The sequence below is a fragment of the Taeniopygia guttata genome, chromosome 24 (assembly GCF_048771995.1).
Source record: "Taeniopygia guttata chromosome 24, bTaeGut7.mat, whole genome shotgun sequence".
Classification (NCBI taxonomy): domain Eukaryota; kingdom Metazoa; phylum Chordata; class Aves; order Passeriformes; family Estrildidae; genus Taeniopygia; species Taeniopygia guttata.
Window position 1 is genome coordinate 1,040,998 of NC_133049.1, and position 21,030 is coordinate 1,062,027.

Here is a 21,030-nt window from a genome sequence, read left to right on the forward strand (position 1 = left end):
GAGTCTCTGAAAGCTGGGAAAGGCTATTCTGTTTTATAATATTCTTTTGACATGTCTTAGAGGAAAAAGGAAGAAAGCTCATTTGCTTTTAATTTCTCAGTTTTGAGGATAATATTTAACAGAAGTAAATCCCTTTAAGGGCTCAGCCATGCTCTTTGAAGCTAGAGGGAAAAATCCCATTGAGTTTTGGTGCAGGAGAACCAGCCAGATGCTTTGGAAAATTATGTTAAACAATCTGCAGCGTGTTAAGTGATGCAAGAAAATGAATTTGTGCCATCATGAACTGCCAATAGGTGAAAAAGATGGGAATCCTGAGTGTAGTAGGTAAGGTCTAAAAATAACCAGGTTCTTTCAGGGTGTACCTCATCAATCAGCTCCTGGTAGAGGGTCTGGAGCAATTCCATCCTCAGCTCCTGGTGCTGTAAAAGCCCAAAGGTGTTGGTGTAACACACCTGCCTGCCAGGAGGTGTAACAGATGGATTGACATGCTCTGCAGATGAAAAGGACTGCCTGAGTGAGGTCAAATTTGTTATTAATGGCGGAGCTATTAAACCAAGGGGTGTCTAATAACAGAGTTAATTCCTTGTTCCTGTGCTGTTGTCCCTGCAGTGCTGCTGGCAAACGCTGCCTCCCTGAGCCACAGAGCTCCCCTGGTGCACTCTGAGCACACCTGGTTCTGCCCAGGTGTTAGAGAACTTTTTGTGAACATCCAAATCCAGTTCCCAAGTTCCTCAAGCCTTAGAGGATGCCATCTCCAGCTGTCCCTGGTGGTGGCCAGAGGCACCCAGTGCTTGTTGCTCTATTCCCAAGGGAAGAGCAGCTTCCAGGCTGGGGTTGTTGAGGGAAGAACTCATTTATTTACAGCAGGGCTTCCAAAACTCAGGGATACAACCTGCCCCAGCCATCCTCTGCTGCTGGAGAGGGATGGCACCTCCACAAAGCAGTGCAGCCTTGGACACCTGCCTGAGAGGGAGGAGAGGAGACGCCTCCTGAGCACAAGGAGAACCAGAACGGGTTTTATCAGACACCTCATGTCTCTGTGTCTGCAGGTGGGTGGGATGTTCCCTTGGTCACTTGGTCCCTCAGGATGTGGAGGATGGAGAACTACAAAAGATGGACATTTCTTTAAACTTCAAGGTGACAGCAGTGCAGAGAGAGAGACAGCAGCCTCAGTGAGGTACTCCTGCAGCCTCAGCGAGGTACTCCTGCAGCCTCATTGAGGTGCTCCTGCAGCCCCACAGCAGTGGGGTCACTCCTGCAGCCCCCCTCTGCAAAGGGCTCGGATGGACTCAGGGGTTCAGCTCAGATCTGAGGGGAAGTTGGACCAGGAGTTTGGGTAAGGACACAGCCAGCCCACAGAGCACAGCCCCACGATCACACTGCAGAGGGTTCTGCAGCATCTGGGGGCATCAGGAGGCACCAGGCTCGTGCCCAAACCATCTCCCCGTGCCCAGGAAAGGCCTGGAGCTCAGAGGTGGCCGAGGCACTGGTGCTGTGCCTGTGCTGGCGGGGGGACACGAGGCTCAGGCCTTGGGCAGCTCCTTCAGCTGGCCCTGCATTCATTACTCTTTAACTCTGGCAGCTCTTCGCTGCCTCCCCATCCATCCTGCAGCCCATTCCCCTGCCTTCCACATGCCCCGTGCAGATGAGGCCCAGCATTAATGAGCCATTGCATACAGATGAGCTGGCAGCCAGTCTGACCTGCCACAGCCACACATAAAAGCCAGGAGGGCCTTGGGCTCTCTTCCTTTGATGCAGGAGCTGCTGGACCCAAGTTCCGTGGCCGTTCCTGGCTCTGGGGGACACGGGCAGCTCCTCTCCCATCTCCCTTCTGCAGGCACCTGCACTGGGTGAGACACAAGGTAAGGTGCTTTGTTCTCCTGTTTTCCCATCATACTTCCCTACAGACTGTCCCTTCTGACTCCCTGTACAAATTTGCCATGTCAGGACTACAGCAAGGGAACCAAAAAAATCTTTCACTTTTTATTTTTTTGTGGAATAGCATGTGTGGATTCTAGTTTGCCTTGTCACTGGCTCACCTCTCCTTGGGCAGCTCTTTGCCATTTCTCTGCATCCATTTCTGCTCCCACTAAGCAGCTACTGAGGAGAACACCTCCAAAAAAAAAATCTCTGCATCTGCTGGAGTCCCCTCAGACACCAAATACAGTTGATGGCAATTCAGGCATTGCTCCTCTCTGGGAATGCTGAGTGGATTTCTGACAGTGGCATGGGGCTGGAAAGGGCCTTCAGCCTCAGCTCTGTGAAAGGCTGGGGTGGGATAAGCTTATACCAGCTCAGAGCATGTTAGCTTTGTGTGGGAACTGCCAGCACTGTTGTTTAACCCTGTGTTAGCAGCAGACACCTGGGCTTCAGCACCTGACTTAAGTAACTTCAGAGTAACTGAAGGGCTAATTAAATGTGTGTAAGTGGACAGTTAATGAGCATCAGCTCAAGGTTTCCACAGCCCTACCTGAACTGGGAGGTGTTTCAGTTCCCCAGAAGCAACAGCTCAGAGCAGAAGTTCCTCCAGCACAGCTGCAGGAGATGCTCAGAGCTCTAGGAACGAGGTTCTCAAAACTTCTAAAGTTAAAAAAAGTAACCACCCTTAAATTCTCTTTCATTTTGGGCATGACAACATGTAATGCATGGTTCACTTCCTTAATCTCACAGTCAATTGCTTTTCTCAACCCCTATAAACATCAGCAGGGAAAGAGAAAAATCTGCATATGTGTTAGTAATAAATTTAAAAATCAGGGCATACCACTTAAGGGTTGACTTGTCAGAAAATGGTAATTAAAAGTGTTCCAGCTGACAGTGCTGCTTTAATGAATTATTAGTAATGTTCTCAGAGAACATTTGATGAAAGACATCATATGAGCTCTTGCTTAAACAAACCAATTTTCTGCATCATGCAACTTCGGTGCACAAGAGGGGGAAAATCTCCTCTTACAGAATTACAAAAATAACCAGGTAATGGTTTGAATGATCACGAAGGAACAAGTGGCCGTTTGTACTCGGCCTGTATTTCCTACACCACAGCCTTTTCCAGAGGTGCTTATCTGAGAGCTGCCACTCTTGAGTTAAACTCTGTCCCAAAAGCCCAAAGAGGCGCAGTGTGAGAGCTTCTCACAGTTCCAGGTGTTCTCCATGCACAGGGCGGTGCTCCTGAGACAGGCACAGAGCCTTTGGCTCTGCAGCCCTGATCCAGCTGGGGCTGCTGGGCCCCTCCACGATGCCTGGCAGGGTCTGGGGCAGCTGCACAAGGCAGCACAGAGCACCTGAGTGAGGTGCAGAGAGCATGGAACTCTAGGGATCAGCTCTTTGAGTACCTCAGTCAACTGTCCAGTGACTCTTTGTGCCTTTTACTGCTTGGCATCTACTACAGATCCTGCAGGAGGTCCTTGCTTCCAGACAGAACCTAGGCTGGCAAGAAGATATTGAGGGGAGAGTGTGTGGAGACTTGGAAACACAGCTTCTTAGTGTTGTGTGGCGTGGGGAACGATGAGGGCAAAGGGCACTAAGCCTTAATCATGGATTTGTGCTTGGATGTGAAGGAGATGGTGGTGGGAGGTGGGGGAAAGAGCCTCCCACGCTTCATTTTCTTGCCATGGGATCTTGCTGGGTTCCAGCTCCATCCAGATTTGTTGTTTGTCCTTGACAGGAGAAATGTAACAGTGCAGCTCTGGGAATTCACCTCTCTGGCAGAAGTCCTGTGGACCCACCCCAGCACTGGTGAGCAGCACGTCCTGGGGAACTGTGAGGTTCTTGCAGGGGTGGTGGTGGGAAAGGCCCTTTCCAAGAGGAGTTCAGAGCTCCACAGGGCTGTTCCGGGTTCAGCAGCTCACCTGAGCCCCCTGTGACTAAGGCACACCCCTAAATCTTTGGATTACAGCAGGAATGAGGGCAGTTTGACATGGGAATGGAACTTCCCCTTCCCTGCCAGGCTGCCCAAGAGTGCCCACTGTGTGTTCCCTGGGCACACAATCCCAAAGCTGCACCAGCACCACACACCCTTCCTGGACTGCAGCTCAGCCTGCCCACAGAGAAAAGGAGCTTTAGAGCTCAGTTCCAGTGCTCTGGGTGCCCCAGAGGTCTTCAGGAGTCCTGTCCCCAGAGCAGGAGCAGCACGGGGCCGATGAGGGCTCACCCTCCCTGCTGAGCCTCACTCAGGTAAGGGTTTGTTCCCTTCTTGCTGTCCCCAGTTTGCAATAGCTTGGGTTTTGGTGAGGAGGAAAGCTGGGCTGGGACATGGGAACCTGCTTCCTCTGCAGCATTCCATGAGAAAGGCCAGAGACTTTACCTTGGCTCAGGCTTTAATAAACTCTCCCAAGCACTGTGTGCTGTGGCAGAGCTGTGCACAGAGGAGCCCAGAACGGGGAACAAGCTGCCAGGCACTGCTCAAAACCCTTGGAATGCCCATCCCAAAGGGAAAACCAGGAAGTTCTACAAATGACATGTGCATCACAGGGCAGAGCTGCTGTGACTTGAATGGCCACCCTGTGTGTGGAGGTTTGTTAATATCGAGAGGAGTCCATCTCACTTCCCTTTCTTGTTTAAATTTGGGGGCTGTGTCTAATCTTGTCACCCTGGGTGAGAGGAGACGCCCTGAAGAGCAGCTCCTTCAGCCCTCAAATTTAAACTGCAGCTCTGTTGCCTCTCTTAAATGAGCTGCCTGTGCTCATCAAATGTTAGAAGGGTAAAATGAGGTGAGCGTAAATCCTTCATGGGTTTTACACCACTTCAGTAAAACTTTGGAAATCTTGAATAACATCCCAAGGTTTGCTGCATAATTGAATCCTACATGAAGTGGCACAACTGATACAAGATTTTTAAAAGCTTATTAATAGCTGAGGACAGAGCTTCAGTTTTGGAAGTAATTTAGTCCCAGGTTCAACTTAGGTACTTATCAGAAGCAGAAACTTAAAATAGGAATCTTGGTACCTAGAACTGCTTGTGTAGCTGATGATCCAGGGAAGTTTGAAGCAATTCACTTTGAAATGCCAGTTTCTGAGAACTGAGAGGAATTCTGAGGCACCAGAGTCACTTGAATAAGTTCCCTCAGGTTGGTGGAATGAATCACCACCACAAAAATTCCATTGAGATTTAAGCTCCTAAATGAGTGGGAAGGATGTGAGATGCCTGGACAGGTTAAGCTGTTTTTTCCTGGAAATGGAACAGTGGGGTATACATAAAGGGAGTCTGAGAGGTCAACATCTCTCTCACTTTTCTGTCTGGCTCTGTCTGGAACATAAGGACCTCCTGCAGGAACTGCATTAGGTGCTGAAACATAAGAGGCAGAAAGAGCCACTGGGCACTTGGTGACTGTGTAATTTAAATACAAAGCCTTGCACAGTGTGGGAGCTCATCATAAATCTAAACTTAAGACTTCAGTTTGCAAAAGGATCTGCAAATCAGCTTTATATTTGTCCTCCTCCAAAAGGCATTGTATATTCCCTCTGTTTCACTCCTTGCTGAGAGCATTGAGATATCATACTCGCAGAACTTTTTTCCCTTCTCAGATAATAAACAGGTGCCTGCCAGTATAGCAATGGGGCATCTCTTGAGACTCTCCTAAAATCTGTGCTCCATTCCAGCTCTGACTACAGCAAGCTGATGCTGTTACCAGCCCACAGCTCCACACTCAAAACTTTGCAGTCACTGAATTTATCCACCCAACCCCCTCCATCCTCTTCCATCTTAAAAGCAGATGGGAAAACAGGCACAAAGAGGAGAATATTTGTCCCACAGTACACAAAAAAATTGGAAGGCTGGGAATTCAGCTATTTGGACTCTGGGGAATGCTTTATCACTTGACTGCACTTCCTAGGTCCTGCAGCCAAAAGCCATTTGATTAGGAGAGATCAGTTGGGTTTTGGGTTAAGACAGAATCTGCTCCTTAAGTTTACTCCTTGCTGTGAAATAGCAAGGAATGAATGTACTGAATGCTGGTCTCTGACCTTGGTAATAAGTTGATTTAATTGGATTTGATTTTTCAAATGTAGCATCTCAAGTCAGCCATAAACTCTGGAATTAGCATAGCACATCTCGGCACAGGAGAGATTTTCAAGCAGCAGAAGGAGATGAAGTCCGTGCCCAATGAATTTCAAATTGCACTGAGGATGAACTCAGCCATATGCATGTCAAACCCAAATTGGGCAGGCTGAGTGCAGCAGGCAGCACAGTTATTAATGGCTCACATTTGCTATTAGGAATGCAAAGTAGCTGCTTTGCACCCACTTTGTTCTGACGTCTCCTCACATCAATGACCCATGTGACGGGTCAATAATTCACTCTGTGCACTCTGCAAGCCAAGAATGTCTTGCAAGTCAATTACACTCATAGAAATAATTAGGAGCACAAAAGTAACTGGAAGATTGGGAGAGAAAAAGCCTTGCTGGTGAAGTATTGCATATCCCAGGCAAAGCAGAGTGTTGCTGCCTTTAGATCTGCCGCTCGTGCTCCCCAGCACCTTCCAAGGGCACTGAGCCTGCCCCTGACAGCAGGAAATGGCCTGAAAAGGGGCAATTCTCAGTGTCAGTATTTCAGGCAATAATCAGGCTCCCATGTAACTGAAATCCATTTTCTTTATGCAGGAGATGTATAAAAAAGTAGGACATTAGGCAAATAGCTGCCTGCTGAGATTTGAGCTTCAAAATTGTTCCTGAAATTTGTTTAGCTTCCATGGCATTAAACTGTAATAAATCCCAGGAACATTTTAACCAATCTGCTGGGCACAAGCAGACTCTAATCCAGATGGACAAAATCTGCTTCATCAGACCTGGTATGAAAGAGCACAAAGTGCTTTTACCAGCTCTGAGCTCAGCTGGGAAGTTCTGAAGTCAGGATTCTCACAGCCCAAGTGTTGGGCTGAGCCTAATGGCCATGCAGGGGCTGCAGGCTGTGCTGTGCATCCCTGGAATTAGGGCTGTTATCCCCACCTTGGGGAGGCAGCCAGGGAGAGCTGAGGGATGGAAATTGCTGAGGTGAGATTGGAATGGAACTGGATGCTGTTGAAAATGATGGGAATCAGGCCACAGGAACCAGGGGCAGGACAAAACCCATCAGTCCCAGTCTGGAGCACTTGTGATGGACAGGAATCCTCCCAGCCACTGGTGTCTGGTCTGTGATTGTGCAGCCTGGGCTGGTTCAAGGTGGAGCATCAGCCTGCAGGTGCCAGCCTGAGCAGCTCAGGAGAGCAGGGCCAGGGAGCAGAAGGGGAGTAGGGAAAATCAACAGGTCCTGGTTGATGTGCTTCAGTGTCAGCTCAGCTCGTCACATGGGCAGACACTTAAAGGAATTTACAGGGCAGAAAACCTGTATTATCCAAAGGAATGTTCAGGAATGCAGCAAATCCTTTCCCTTTTTAGCAATTCTGTGGGATCACCAGAGGTTTCTTTGCTTTCTGGAAGTACAGTGAGAATTAGGAGGTTGCTTTCTCCCCCACCGATGCTCCCATTCCCTGTGGTGCCACTGTGGCTCAGCTGACTTTGACTGCAGATATTGGGGGGCCTTTATTCTTCTGAGGTAAAAAGCGAGTTCAGAAGCTGAAGATCAAAAATGTCTGTTAATGGAGAGCAAGTCTAGGGTGATGCTCCTTCCAAAACATCTGCTGGGAAATTCCTGAATGAGAGGCAGGACACATTCAGAGGAATCTAGCACACGACCATGAAGCACAGGCTCTGTTAATACTCCTGTCTAAGAGAAACTGATCCTATGTACAGAAATTCAGGAAACAAGAACAACTTGACTGCAAAACAAAGCCAAATCCGAGCAACAGCAGAGCCAGGAACAGACACAGCAGTAGCTGAAGAACTAAGAGTAGAAAAGCCCTCTGTAAACTATGTATTTGTGGGATTTACTATGAAAGTACTGCTGTTTAAAGAAGGGGGTGTGAGGTGCTAAGTCATGAGCAGCACAGAACTGAGGCTGCAGTGCAGCCTTTAATCCCTGGCAGGTGAGACAGACAGAGCTGGGAAATGCTTCACACACGCTGAAGTGATGTAAATGATCCAAGGGAAGAGTTCCACACACACTTTGATCTGGAGAGAAAGCCTTCCTCACTTTGTTCTGTGTTTACATGAGGAAAGAAATAAAATGTGAAAGAACTGCCTTCTGTGGGAAACAAATAGCAGTAAATTCTATTTACAGCCCAGCAGTGCTCCTGAAAGGTCTCAGAATCCCTGACAGCTTGCCCAGGGATCACTGCAGTTACTACTGAAGGAACTGAGTACTCTAACAGGCAGGGCAGAGAGTGCTGGGCACTAAAATAACACCTGCTGAAACCCCAGCCTCAGCCTTAAAATAGCCTCACAGTTGCATGTAAAGTAGAGAAATGATTCTTATTTCCTTTGCAGACAGGGACCAGGAGTTAGAGAGATATGGAAATATCCGAGCACACAGAATCAGGGCCCCAGCTCAGCAACTGCTGTTTCCAGGCCAGTGAATCCTCACATGAACCATCTCGGGGGGATGGGGCATGCAGCTCCCACCTATCACATCCTGTTGCACATCTCCAAGTGTTTCCTCTCCAATCCTGCTGTCTGGGAAGTGCTCAGGGGCTGGCATCCCAATGGAAACCTGGCAAAGCAGGGTTTGAGTCTGGCCTGTCCAGTGTGACAGACCTCTGTGCTCTGCTAGGGTTATTGGCACCAAACCAGCACAGCACAGGGGGAGTTCAGAAACCAAAGTCACCTTGGTGAGCACCAAGGCTGGACTGCTGGAATTACAGCCTCAGGTGAGGACAGTGCTCTTCTCATTCCATGAAAACATTCCCTGAGTGACTGATGTTTTCCTGGTGCTGTAAGCAGGGGAGAGATGGCAGCAGAGCAGTGACCCCCAGGGCAGCATTCCCACCAGGGCCACCAGCAGCTTTTTGTGTCCCAAACCCACAGAGCAGCCCTTCCTGCTGCAGTCACGCACAGGACAGGGTTTTCTTTGCCTTTCCATTCACTTCCTCAGGCTCCCATACAGGGAGCATTGCAGCAAATCCTGCCCTAAGGACGCCGAGTGGCCATGGCAGGGCCTGCCAGGCTCCTGGGTGTGTTCTGAGCACCCCTTGTTGTGTCTCTGCTGCAGAGCTGGAACTGCTCTCTGGGCTACCTGCGGAGCCTTTCTGTCCCACAGCATTTGCTGTCCTGTTTCTGTCCTTGTGCAGAGCCCAGACAGAGGAGCTGCAATGTTCCTCCTGTGCCCTGAGTGAGCAGAAGCCTTTTCCAGCCCACTGAGGTGACCAGTGCTGAGTTCTCAGCCTCCACCCAGAGCTGGGGCCGGTCTGGGTCAGTACCACAGCGGTACCAGCTTAAATCCACCAGCACGTGGGATGAAGGCCTGGACGGGAGCAGAGCTTTTATCTGCCAGGGCAGTGCTGGGTGCTGAGTCTGCCAGCAGAGCAGGGTTAGACCTGTCCGTGCTCACAGGTGCATCTGCCGTGGCAAGGTCTGTCCCCTGCTGTGTCCCCAAGCCCAGAACCAGCTGCCTTCGGGCTCCTGCAGCAGCTGCTGACTGACACTTGACATTGCCAGCCTGGAGAAACACCACTGGAGTTAATAATTCAACCCCTTAAATGCCTCAGCAAAGAACAGCACCATGGGGAATGTGCAGAAGTGGCTCACATGACTCTGCCTGTTTCCCCTGTGGCTTTTTGGGGCTGTTTATGAAGCATTTGCCTTCGCTGCTGAGGGTTCACTGCATTCAGATCAATCCCACATGTCCAGGTGAGAGCCCATTTCCATCTGCCCTTCTCACACATTCACAGGGCACTGCTTTTGTCTGGCAACACAGAGCAGAGGCAGCCACACAAAACCTGCCTTTCTCCATTAAAAATTTCAGCTAAAATTGTCTTAAAGTAGAACAGAAATCTAGTGCAACACTGAGGGTAAGTTAAATCCCTATTTTTTTTTTCTCATGCAACTACAGTATGTCACACACAACTCTACTACAATGAGAATTATTTGCAGGGATTTTTTTGCCAAATTAGAAATCCCAAAAGATATAATTTGCTTGGGAAATTATTTCTCCTAGACAGCAATTTCCTACTAAAACCTGAATATTTTCAGTGGAAACCTATTTGTCTGAAAATAGAAATGAGTTCTGCTGAGAAATCCTGCTGGAAAGACAGCTCAGCTCCCAGTTCTCCGTGTGCAGAGGCAACATCCCAGTGTGGCTGCACCCTGAGCTGCTGCCTGGGAATTCCCTGTCCCAGCAGAGGGTGCAGCAGGAGGTTCAGGCCAGCCATGGAATTTAACCTGGCACTGCAAAAATATCCAATCATGATGTTTTCTCTGGGGCCTGTGAAGTGATTGTTGCTGAATGCTGGCAGATGGTTTTGTGCAGCCAGAGGTATTTGCAAGGGCCAGGACAGGAGGAAATGCTGCTTCTGCTCCTCTCCCAAACCCTTCCCAGTGTTTGTGTATGGGATGTGTCCTTTGCTCAGTCTGCTGGAGCCTTTAACTCTCCCCCAGCAAATGCAGCCCTGGATTAATTTCTGTGCAGCACTAATTACAGTGTTATTAATTGCTAACCATGACAGTAATGTCTTTATCACTGTAAATCCTTTATTATACATCTGAGGTAAATATTTTAACCTTTGAGGACCCCAAACACTCCTAAGCTTCCAGAAAATTGAGTCTCCAGTGCTGCAGTGCCTGTTCTTTCATTTATTCCCTGGCCTGCATTCCCATGAGGGTATTATTTCTTCCTCTCATATCTGGGGTGGGGGGGGGAACTGCAGCCCCTCCTTTCAAACTATGTGTACAGGGCACAACATTCCGGGGTGGAATTAGTGACTGTTTGTTATCACAGAAATATGATGGAAAGTGGCTCCAAGGGGCACCCAAGTCACACTGGGACTGCTCAGCAGCAGCACATCAGGTGCCAAACCCTACCAAGCAGGTGGGAAGCACCATGAGAAGATCTCATGTAAGGCAGAGGGGCAGAACCCCCCTGGAAGGGCAGGGCAGAGCAGAGCAGGGCAGCACTTCTGAGGTGACTGAGTCCCTTGAGCAGCCAAATGCTCCTGTAGAGTCCCTACATCCCACAGATGTCAGAACCATGCCAGCATGGCTCTGCCCCTGAAAGTCAGGGCATGAGGAGAGGAAGGGAGGGGGCTGCACATGTGCAGGTTATGGCCCTGCTGGCCTGGGCTGGGCCAGCCCTGCTTTGTGCAGGTCTGAGACAGGAGGAGGAGACCTCCCCCTTCTCCCATCTAAGGGGGACAGTTTGGCACTTCAGGGGTTTCATCACTGGGTGCTCACACAGAGCTGTGTGCTCCCACAGAAATCTGGGCTGGAAGACACCTCTTCCAAAGATATTCCATTTTCCCAGTGGACATTGTGGGCTGATGCCCAGCCCCCAGGCAGGCAGGCAGGTGCCCCTCTGTCTGTTCTGATGGAAAAGGGCATGGACAGCTCAGTAGGCAGGGGATAAGATCCTTTGGGATATCCACTTGAAATTCCACTTGGGCTTTGGGCAAACACAGTCACTTGGGCTGGAGCTGTGACAAGACTCCAGCTTAGCTCTGAGCCGGATGGAAGGATCACATTTCCCACATGGAGCTGGCATTTCAGGCGACACTCTGAGGCACAGCCACAGTGCTCAGAGCTCCAAGCTGCTGCCAAGGATAAATATTCCATGGTAGCATTGCCAGGGCCAAGAAGGAACCTCACCAGTGCCAGCAGGTCTGGTCCCTTGGCAGATGTGTCCCTCAGGAGGATGCTCAGAGGATGGTTCAAATCAGGTTCTCAACAGACAAACCCCAAGGCCAACTGGCTGCTGCAGAGACCTTAGATTTTCTTCCACTCCCAATTGTTTCAACTTTCTGTGGCAGTCCTTGATTCTGATTTTGATATAAGCAACAAGACAGAATGGTGCAACTGCTATCCCCTTCCTACAGGCCCATTTCTGCTCCATCCCATCCCATCCCTGCTGGCCATTCCTGCCCTCTGTGCCATCCAGGCTCATTCCTGCCCTGCCCAGGGCAGCTGGCAAAGGACAAACGAGCTCTCCTCCCCAAAGGGCTCAGCAGTGAAGCAGCCAGCAGATAATACACCGTGAGAGTAAGTGTGAGAGTTTGCTGTTCTAATAAAAACGGATTTGATAACGTATTAGGAATTGGATATTTCACATACTTCGTTCAGAGAAAGTTCAACAAAAAGAAAAACACAGAAAAGACTGAAAGAAGATCTGAGTTTTGCAAAGAACTGAACAGGACTGAAAAAAAAAATAATCCTTTAACTCTGTATCCCCTTTTTTCTACCTAAGCTGCTTAGAACTTCCTCTGAATCCCTAACAAAGATGTGTTTCTAGGCAGGCTGCGGGCTCAGGGAGCTGCTCTGTCTCCCCCTAAGGATCCCCTGGTGCCAGCTTGGCTCCCTCACCCACAGCTGCCAGGGAGGGAAGGAGCCTGGAGCCACAGACACCAAACGACAGGGACAGAGCAGGAGATGGAACCTTGTTCCTACCAGGCCCCCACCAAACATTCAACAACTTTTCCTTCCTCCCCTCTCTGATCTCCTCAAGGGCTGCACGTGGCTGGGATGAAAGCCAATTCCCTGGACTAAAATTTACCCAAGGAACAATTGAATGTCGTTATCCCCCACATCCAAACTTTTCAAAACAGACCAGCTGAAAGGAAGTAAGAGCAAAGAGAAGCGCTCAGTAGCATTCCTGAGGGAGAAGAGGAGCTCCAGCTGCTCAGGACCTGCAAGGTTTGGTGTCACCCACTTGCAGGGCTGCAGAGAGCAGGCAGAAATACACGTAACAGCTCCCAGATATTTGGGGTGGAGGCACTGCTGGGGTGCTTGGAAAGCTGAGAATGGAAACACGAAAGTTTTTGCTTCCTCTGGTGATCACTGGGAAATACAAGACTGGGCCAGGGAAGTGGGACCTCCTTGTTTTCACAGCTAACCTTGACAGGTGGTGTTTATTAATGGATTTTTATTGATGAACGTCCCCCTGTGCAGGAACTGGAGCAGTGCACCCTCTATAAACCCTCTGTGCCTGGAGACAGCAGCACCCCCCCAAGTCCCACAACACACAATTCCACACTCCAGACAGACAGCAGTGCCCTGTTTATTTGGGCCCAGCAGGAAACATATCCTGGTAAACATTAGCTAGGATGTAGCCAGGCACCTTTGCTGATTTGAATTAAAAGGCCTTTAATTGCTGTATTACATACCTTTCTATAATCTTTCCCAGACAGTCACTGACATGCTCACAGCATGCTTATCCAGGAGGGAATTTTTCTCCTGCTGAAGCAAATCAACACATTTCAGCTGTGTGGGGGGGCAAGGGATTTGTTGAAAGAAGAATTCCTTTGTCAACCTGCCTGAAGAGAGGTGTAATTCTTCTGCCTCTTTGATCTGCTCAGGGGTAGCTTAAGCAGGACTTGGAAAAGAGCCTCAGGAGGGGCCATGGATCATTTAAAGAGGCAGGAGAAGAATGGTGGAGTTGGTTCAAGGATCCAGGCTGAGCAAGCTGTTCTCAGCTCTTCTGTGGCTGTTATCTGTTCAGCTGCATGTCCAGATCCTCACCCAAATTCCAGGAGGTTTCCAGTGGAGACTGGATCAGAACTGTGACAGTAATTTATCATGACCCCTGCTGTGAGGAGATGGGCAGAGTAGAAACCAGAATTCCTGCAGATTTCGCCCCTTCCCAGCTATTCCCTGAGGTTAGGAGCCCCTCTGTGCCCAAGGAGTGCAGGTGCAGCTAACGATGTACAAGGTGAGGCATCCCAGAATTTCACCCTGCCATTCTGGTAAAGCCAATGTTCATATTGCTGCAGAAAAGGACAAAATGAACACAAGGGCCAGCTGAAGTTGGGTGCTCTTGCGCAGAAAGTCTAAACCCTGGAAAATTTCTTGGAATAATGTGTTGCACAGGAATATTTTATTTCTGGTCAAATTATGCATTAACATGGACATATTAAAAATGCATCAGGAAAGTAAAACTTAAGAATTGTTCAGGAAAGTGTGACCTCATTCCCCTTTCCTTGAATAGAGGCTTAAAGTTTAACCTCTGTCAGCTCCATATGCAACCAATAAATTCAACAGCAAAAGGGTGAAAAGGTACAGTACAAAGTGACCTTCATTTCTTTCTTTTATTGAGCAGGGAAAGAAGGTGATTCAGTCCGAGTGCAGAAAGAAAGCAGCTGTAAGAGACATAGAAATTAGTTTATTCTTAGGGCTGCTGATACTAACAGGGACATTAAATAATAGAATTACTTCTGGCTTTACAAAATGCAATTAATTTGTACTTAGACTGTGTCCTTGATAATTTAATATCTTCTCTTTGCTACTGATTGACACCTGTGAAGGTGTTTCCTGGCGCCTGTAACTGGGTCCAATGGGAGGATTTCTGCTTTAGCCAGCTGAGACTTCAGACAGCTTCTCTAAATTAATATTACAGGGTAAAGGGACCTTGCCAAACAGCAATTCTTGACTTCATGAAGCTGTTGTGGTGGCAAGGGGACCCTCAGAGGGAGCACTTGGTCCTCCCTGTGTCAGCTGTACAACTAGCACACACACTTCCCCAGCTTTAAATGGCTGCATTTAAATGAGACAAATTTCTCAAGAAACTCCTACCAGTGTCTAACAGCTCACTTGGGATTAGTCTCATTTTGGACATATGAAATTAGAGTTTAGGAGAGGTCTTGCCACAAATACTTAAGCACATGAAATCAAGTAAAACTTGGGCAGTCCGCTTGACAGCAATTTGAGCCCAAACATTTTGCTGCTGACCAAAAGGAAGCCTGGGTGGGCTGGTGATAGGAGGCAGGGTTTCAGATAAGGGTGTAGCATCTTTAGCTTGCTCTAAATAGTCATCCCTAAGGCTTCTTTTACTCTCCCTTCCTATTGGGAAGGTAAAGTAACAATAGAAAACACAAAGCCCTCGACATCTCCTCATTCCAGGTGCACTCACAGGTTTTCCCAAAGGAAGCGTCCCCAGGCAGCTGCAGGAACCCCAAACCCTCACTCTGTGTGACTGGAGATTCTCCTCAGAGAGCCACAGGCTCAGAACAACCCTGTGTGAGTCAGCACTGGGAATATTTTCCCCTCAAGTTCTGGCACTGTTTGGAAGCTGCAGCATTTTGCCCCAGGACACATGATCACAGCACACAGCTCATTCAGGCACTCCAGAAGGATTTTGTTCAACAAAAGCTAGATAAAAAGGCACACATGGGTCCAGGCTCACTGTGCACTAATCCAACATCCTCTCTGGCAACCAAACACATTTTATGCTTCAAGGGTGATAAACTCAGAAATCAATTATTTCTAAGAACACTCCTAAGTTTTGGGTCAAAATCACACCCTAGGATGGTCCAGGAACATCCCAGGCAGTGTCTGGCTCTGCAGTGCATCGGCCTCTCCCCACACCTGTGTGTCTGAGGAACTCCAAGATTGGGAATTTTTCAGATGTAGGGTGATCCAAATTCCAGTCTGAACACATCTGTAGCATTTTCTCCATCAATGACTCTTATTCCCTGGGCCTCTTGTTAACATGGCCAGACATACAGGACAAAATAAGAGGGACAGTGAGATACACATTCCTTTAAAGGATCAGGTTCAGAAATTCATTCTTAGTCTTAGCATCACCTTTGTGGTGAGAAAACACCCAAATTCTCCTGCTGGAGTTTCGTCTTTTCTTTTGTTCTCACCTAATAATCCTATTTGAGATGCTTGTGTTATTCCAGGGTCTGAATTTCACACCTCCAATCCCATCTCTAACCATGCTAAAAATAACTGCATATTTGGCTTAATTATGCCTTCTGCATCTCGTCCCCATTGTCCCTAAATTTCCTATCCACATTTCATCCAGGAGACCTAATGTCAAGATACACACAAAGCTGCATCAACAGACCAGGATTCATCTCCCAAAAGGCAGCAAGGTCTCCAAACCCAGCAGTTTTCCCCACACATGCCCATGACGGAGTTACTGCTGCTCCAGGCTTCACTTACACAACTGAGCACAGGACAATATTAACACTTGACTGACTCTGAGTTTATTGAGCAAGCCTAAATGATTGATTTTTGCTGGAATGCTCCTTAGGCAAGGAACTCATGAGTTTCCTCACCAGCTTACGGGAACTCTTCCCCACCAACTGGGGGAAAATATGCAAATTATATAACTTTGTCCTAATCAAGCATCTTGAGCCTGTGTCAGAGTTTCCCCCTGGCTGCAGGGAGAGGTTAAACCCCCCTGGTTGTTGTTTCTCGCCCTGCAGAGCCCTGTCAGCAGCGGGGATGTTCAGCTACCTCCGGGAACGCTTCACCAGCCACCTACGGGAGCGCAGCCGGCGCCGGGCCAGGCTCGTCTCCAAGGATGGGAGGTGCAACATCGAATTTGGCAACGTGGAACAGTCGAGGTTTGTCTTCCTGATCGACATATGGACAACCATCCTGGACCTCAGGTGGAGGTACAAGATGACCATCTTCATCTCGGCCTTCCTGGGCAGCTGGTTCCTGTTTGGGCTGCTCTGGTACGTCGTGGCCTACATCCACAAAGACCTGCCCGAGTTCAACCCCTCCATCAACCACACCCCCTGCGTGGAGAACATCAATGGCCTCACCTCAGCCTTCCTCTTCTCCCTGGAGACCCAGGTGACCATCGGGTATGGCTTCAGGTGTGTCACAGAGCAGTGTGCCACTGCCATCTTCCTGCTCATCTTCCAGTCCATCCTGGGTGTCATCATCAACTCCTTCATGTGTGGGGCCATCCTGGCCAAGATCTCCAGGTCCAAAAACCGGGCCAAGACCATCACGTTCAGCAAGAACGCTGTCATCAGCAAGCGTGGGGGGAAGCTCTGCCTCCTGATCCGCGTGGCCAACCTCCGCAAGAGCCTGCTGATCGGGAGCCACATCTACGGGAAGCTGCTGAAGACCACCATCACCCCCGAGGGGGAGACCATCATCCTGGACCAGGTCAACATCGAATTCGTCGTGGATGCTGGCAACGAGAATCTCTTCTTCATCTCGCCCCTCACCATTTACCACATCATAGACAAGAACAGCCCCTTCTTCCACATGGCAGCAGAAACCCTCCTGCAGCAGGACTTTGAGCTGGTGGTGTTTTTGGATGGCACCGTGGAGGCCACCAGTGCCACCTGCCAGGTGAGGACATCCTACATCCCCGAGGAGGTGCTCTGGGGGTACCGCTTCGCTCCCATCGTGTCCAAGACCAAAGAAGGGAAATACAGAGTGGACTTCCAGAATTTCAGCAAGACAGTGTCTGTGGAGACTCCCCACTGTGCCTTCTGTCTCTACAACGAGAAGGAAGCCAAAGCCAAAGAGAAGAAAGGTTATGACAATCCTGGCTTTGTCTTGTCTGAAGTCAATGAAACCAGCGACACAAAAATGTAATGCCAGGTATTCGTGGGACTGAGTTGTCAGAGAGACTTCAGTCTTGAGAGGATTAATAAATAATCAGTAAAGCAAAACAGAAACACAGGTTTGGGTTTGCTCTAACCCAACATTTGTTTTCTCAAAAGCCTCCAATCAAAGAGGAGCAGCATATCAGTGATCACTATTTAACTACACTATATATATTTCATAGAATTTATATTTTTATATCTATGGGACATTTAATGAAGCTGCTATGTTGGAATGTCCAACTCATCAAAGTTTTCAGGGGCATGCAAAGGTGTTAAAAAGCCTGAAAAGATGGAAAGAAATTTTAGGACATTAAAGATACACAGCTGCTGGAAGGAGAACGTGAAAAGGCGAGACAGAAGGCAAAGCTAAAGAAACCTAAGGGACTTAGGATCCAAAACCTCAAAAAAATTTCTGGTTGCCAAAGACTTCTATGAAAACAAAGTCTCTGGCTCTGGAAATTGAGCACCTTTGAATGTTCTGGAACAATTCCTTCTCTCTTTCTTTGGGGCTGGTACAGCTGCAGGACAGAGCAGTAAGGGATGGGACAAGCTTAGGAAATACAGAAGACAGAGCTTGGGCCAAGCTGCTGCATTTCCAACTCCAAAATGTGACTTCTCCCCTCTGAAAGCCTTTGACTCCATTCGGGAAAAAAGACCAAATGGAAATTAAAACTGAAAAATCAAGGAAAAGCAGAGACCCACTCTGGGACAAAAGGAATTTTGTAGCTTATTCCCAACTGTCCCAGCCTTCAGCTGCTCTTCACTGCCCCAGGAGCTGCCTGGATGGGGAATAGGAAAACGTTTGAAGACAACTCTTGAGAAAGGTGGGGAGGTGGAGAACACATTCATTCCTTCACACCTGGCAGGAAGCACTCCACTGGGAGAAGAGAGGAAGTTCCCAGCTCTGGCTGTATCCTTCCAAAAAATCCCCAATGCAAACAGAAATTATCTTCCCCTTTGAAGCACAAAGGTCTTGTTCAAACAAAAAACACAGTCCAGGAGTCTCCTACCAACATTTGGCTTCAGACTTGATTCCAAACTGTTCATCCCCCCACAGCCAAATGTGCATCCCTACAGGAAACTACTCCTGCTCGGTGGGACCTGAGTAGTGCTGAACATTTTCTGGGGATGATTTTTGACATAAATGCAACAAGAAGCTTCAATACCATTTTAGTGAATTTCTACTTCCTCACAGTCAGGTTTTTTTTTTTTCCCCAATTCATTTTGTTACTGAGAGTCCTGGTGGCAGACCAAAGAGTTTTTGGGAACTCTTCCCAGTGATGTAACTCAACTCATCAATTTTCAATGCTGTGGTAAAATGGAAATAGTGTTAAAAGCTGCTGGACTAAGTGGTTTTAAAAGAAGGGGAGAACTCAGCAGGTCAGATGATGGCAAGAGAAAGTTGTGCTGCAAATGAGTATGAGTATGGAAATCAAACTCTGGGAACCAGGAGTGTTCAGGTCCTAGTCCCAGTGTAGTGTGAACTCCTCTCTTGGGTCAGAACAAATCACTTCACTCTGTATCTCTGATTTGCCATCTGTAATACGGGACATAAACACTGACAGAGGGCAATGGTTTGAACAATTATGTCACTAAAGCACTTTAAAAGCCAATTCTCAGCTGTGTCAATCTTTCCTCAGTGCACCACTGTCACACCCTTCTCCACTCTGGATGGAGAGGTCAGTACACAAAGTTCTGCTCTCATCACACATCAGAGCTACCAAAAGTGGCTGCACCAGGGCCAGAACTGTGAATAAAGAAGCAGAGTGAGACCTTTGAGGTAGCTCACAGATCCTGTCTGATATTTTAATTGTGCTGGATTGCAACATTGCAAACCAACAGTGTAAAACATACTTCACAGTCCAAATCAGCACAGCACCTTAGTGCCCCTCATATAATCAGCTTGGAAGAGCAGTTTTGATCCCCCAATACAAACATCAAGAAATCAGTGGGCATGTACAGAAATCTCAGAGGGTGCAGGGAAGTGAAATGATGTGTCCAGAGTCCCAGAGTGGTCTGAACCAAAAGGCTGCTCCATCCTTCCAGAGCTGCTGCTGCATTTCCTCCCAAGGTTTCCTGTTCAGTTCCCTGGGTATAATGTCTCCAGACAGTGGCACTGTCAGTGTTCAAGGCTCACAAGCTGTACCTCTTACCCCTGGGAGGAGAGATGCATCAAGATGCCTTTAATAGAGGCAGAAAAAGTATCCCCACTGGACAAAAATAGCAAGTCCCAGGGAAATCCATTTGAAAGGTCACAGCCAGCTGTGCAATGAGGAGTCAGGCAAGATTCCTGCTTTAAGTACTGGTTTGGGATGTTAGTGCTTGTGGGAAAAAGAAGTCAAATGCTCTGCAGGGCCCATCCAAGAGGTGGTGCACACCCTCCAAAGCTTAGAGGGTTCCTAAACAATGCAGTTCCAGGTACTGCCCTTGGGGAGCCTCCTCAAAATCCCAAACCTCAGTGTTCTTCTGACCCAGTGATGGAACCCTTTGCCCTGTCTGCAGCATGAGGAGGCATTGTTCCATTTCCAGAAGCATGAAATGCTACCACAGCCCAAAGAGAAAACACCTGCAGGGTGGTTGCCTGCTGTTCCCTCTGCTGAGGGGCACGCCTGCAGCACAAGGGAGCTGCACCAGAGGAGGGTGACCGTGTTCTTTGGTGTGTTTTGGTGTTGCTGGAAGGGATCCAGGAGCAGAGGAAATTCGAGAGGTGGATCCAAAGCTGACAGGCCCATGGCTGAGCTGTCAGGCTCCCTCAGAGCGGGGTCATGCTGGGAGCTGACTGGGAATCCTGGAGCGAGCCTCCTGCTCGCTGTCACCCCAGGGAGCCCTGCCAGCCCCGCAGCAGCAGGAGATAGAGCTGAGGCAGCAGCACAACAACGAGTGGAATTTCCTCTGGCTGTCCAGGAGAGCAGTTTGTCACCCGGCAGATAAGGGCCCGGCCAGGAAGGAGGTTATCAGGGACAGGCCACTCGGGACACGCTCCAGAGGAAAGCTATTTTGGGGGCTGTCACCTCTGCTGCCATTAAAAGAAAGTTCAGTTAAGAGGATGAAAATAAATTTAATCTTGCTGAGCAGAAGTGGCTGGAGGGAACCACAGAGCCGATACGGGAAGACAAAGGCCGGGTTCTTCAGCCTGGCAGGGCTTCACTTCTCCAGCTCTGCCCAGGCTTTCTGCTCCCTGGTGATGCTCTCCTGCCTTTGGCCCTTCCCCCAGACTGGGAGCCCCATGGAGCTGGCAGCCTGGCCCATAGCCTGCAAAGGTCTAGGGAGAAAGGCCAGCCCTTCAGGAGAGCAAACCAGACTGGATTAAGGCCGAAAGGATTTCACTGAGAAAGCCAAGCAGCCAGGCTTGGGAAAAATGTGTCTGCACTAAACTTAATTTATCTTCTCATTTCACAAACAACATGTTTCTTCTACTGTATTTATTTTAAACATTCATTCAAGCTGTGCATAATATTTCAATCATTTTGAAATAGATTTACCCTCCTGCTGGCAAATGAATAAGGCATCCTGCTGACTGCTGGAGAAAGAGCCATGAATTAAAATAACTGCTTTTGGTAAACTGACATGTGCTGCTTTGCTGACTGTCTGCACACATACTCTGGGAGGAACTGATGAAAAGACACCCCTAAATAATAACAACAACAATAATAATAACAAAAGTC

The 21,030-nt window shown here is 48.5% G+C and overlaps 1 protein-coding gene across 3 annotated transcripts; it reads left to right on the forward strand.

Moving 5' to 3' along the window:
* Nucleotides 1-1,721: 1,721 nt before the first annotated feature.
* KCNJ1 (potassium inwardly rectifying channel subfamily J member 1) lies at nucleotides 1,722-18,978 on the forward strand. Of its 3 annotated transcripts, XM_072918235.1 has the most exons (4): nucleotides 1,722-1,862; nucleotides 3,662-3,732; nucleotides 12,517-12,753; nucleotides 16,220-18,978. In XM_072918235.1, the coding sequence occupies exon 4, from the start codon at nucleotides 16,239-16,241 to the stop codon at nucleotides 17,352-17,354; it is 1,116 nt and encodes a 371-aa protein (XP_072774336.1). In that variant the 5' UTR covers nucleotides 1,722-1,862; nucleotides 3,662-3,732; nucleotides 12,517-12,753; nucleotides 16,220-16,238; the 3' UTR covers nucleotides 17,355-18,978. The 3 variants fall into 3 exon arrangements, with proteins under 3 accessions (XP_072774336.1, XP_072774337.1, XP_072774335.1); XM_072918234.1 differs by lacking the exon at nucleotides 12,517-12,753 and having other exon boundaries at nucleotides 1,723-1,862; XM_072918236.1 differs by lacking the exons at nucleotides 3,662-3,732; nucleotides 12,517-12,753.
* Nucleotides 18,979-21,030: the final 2,052 nt, after the last annotated feature.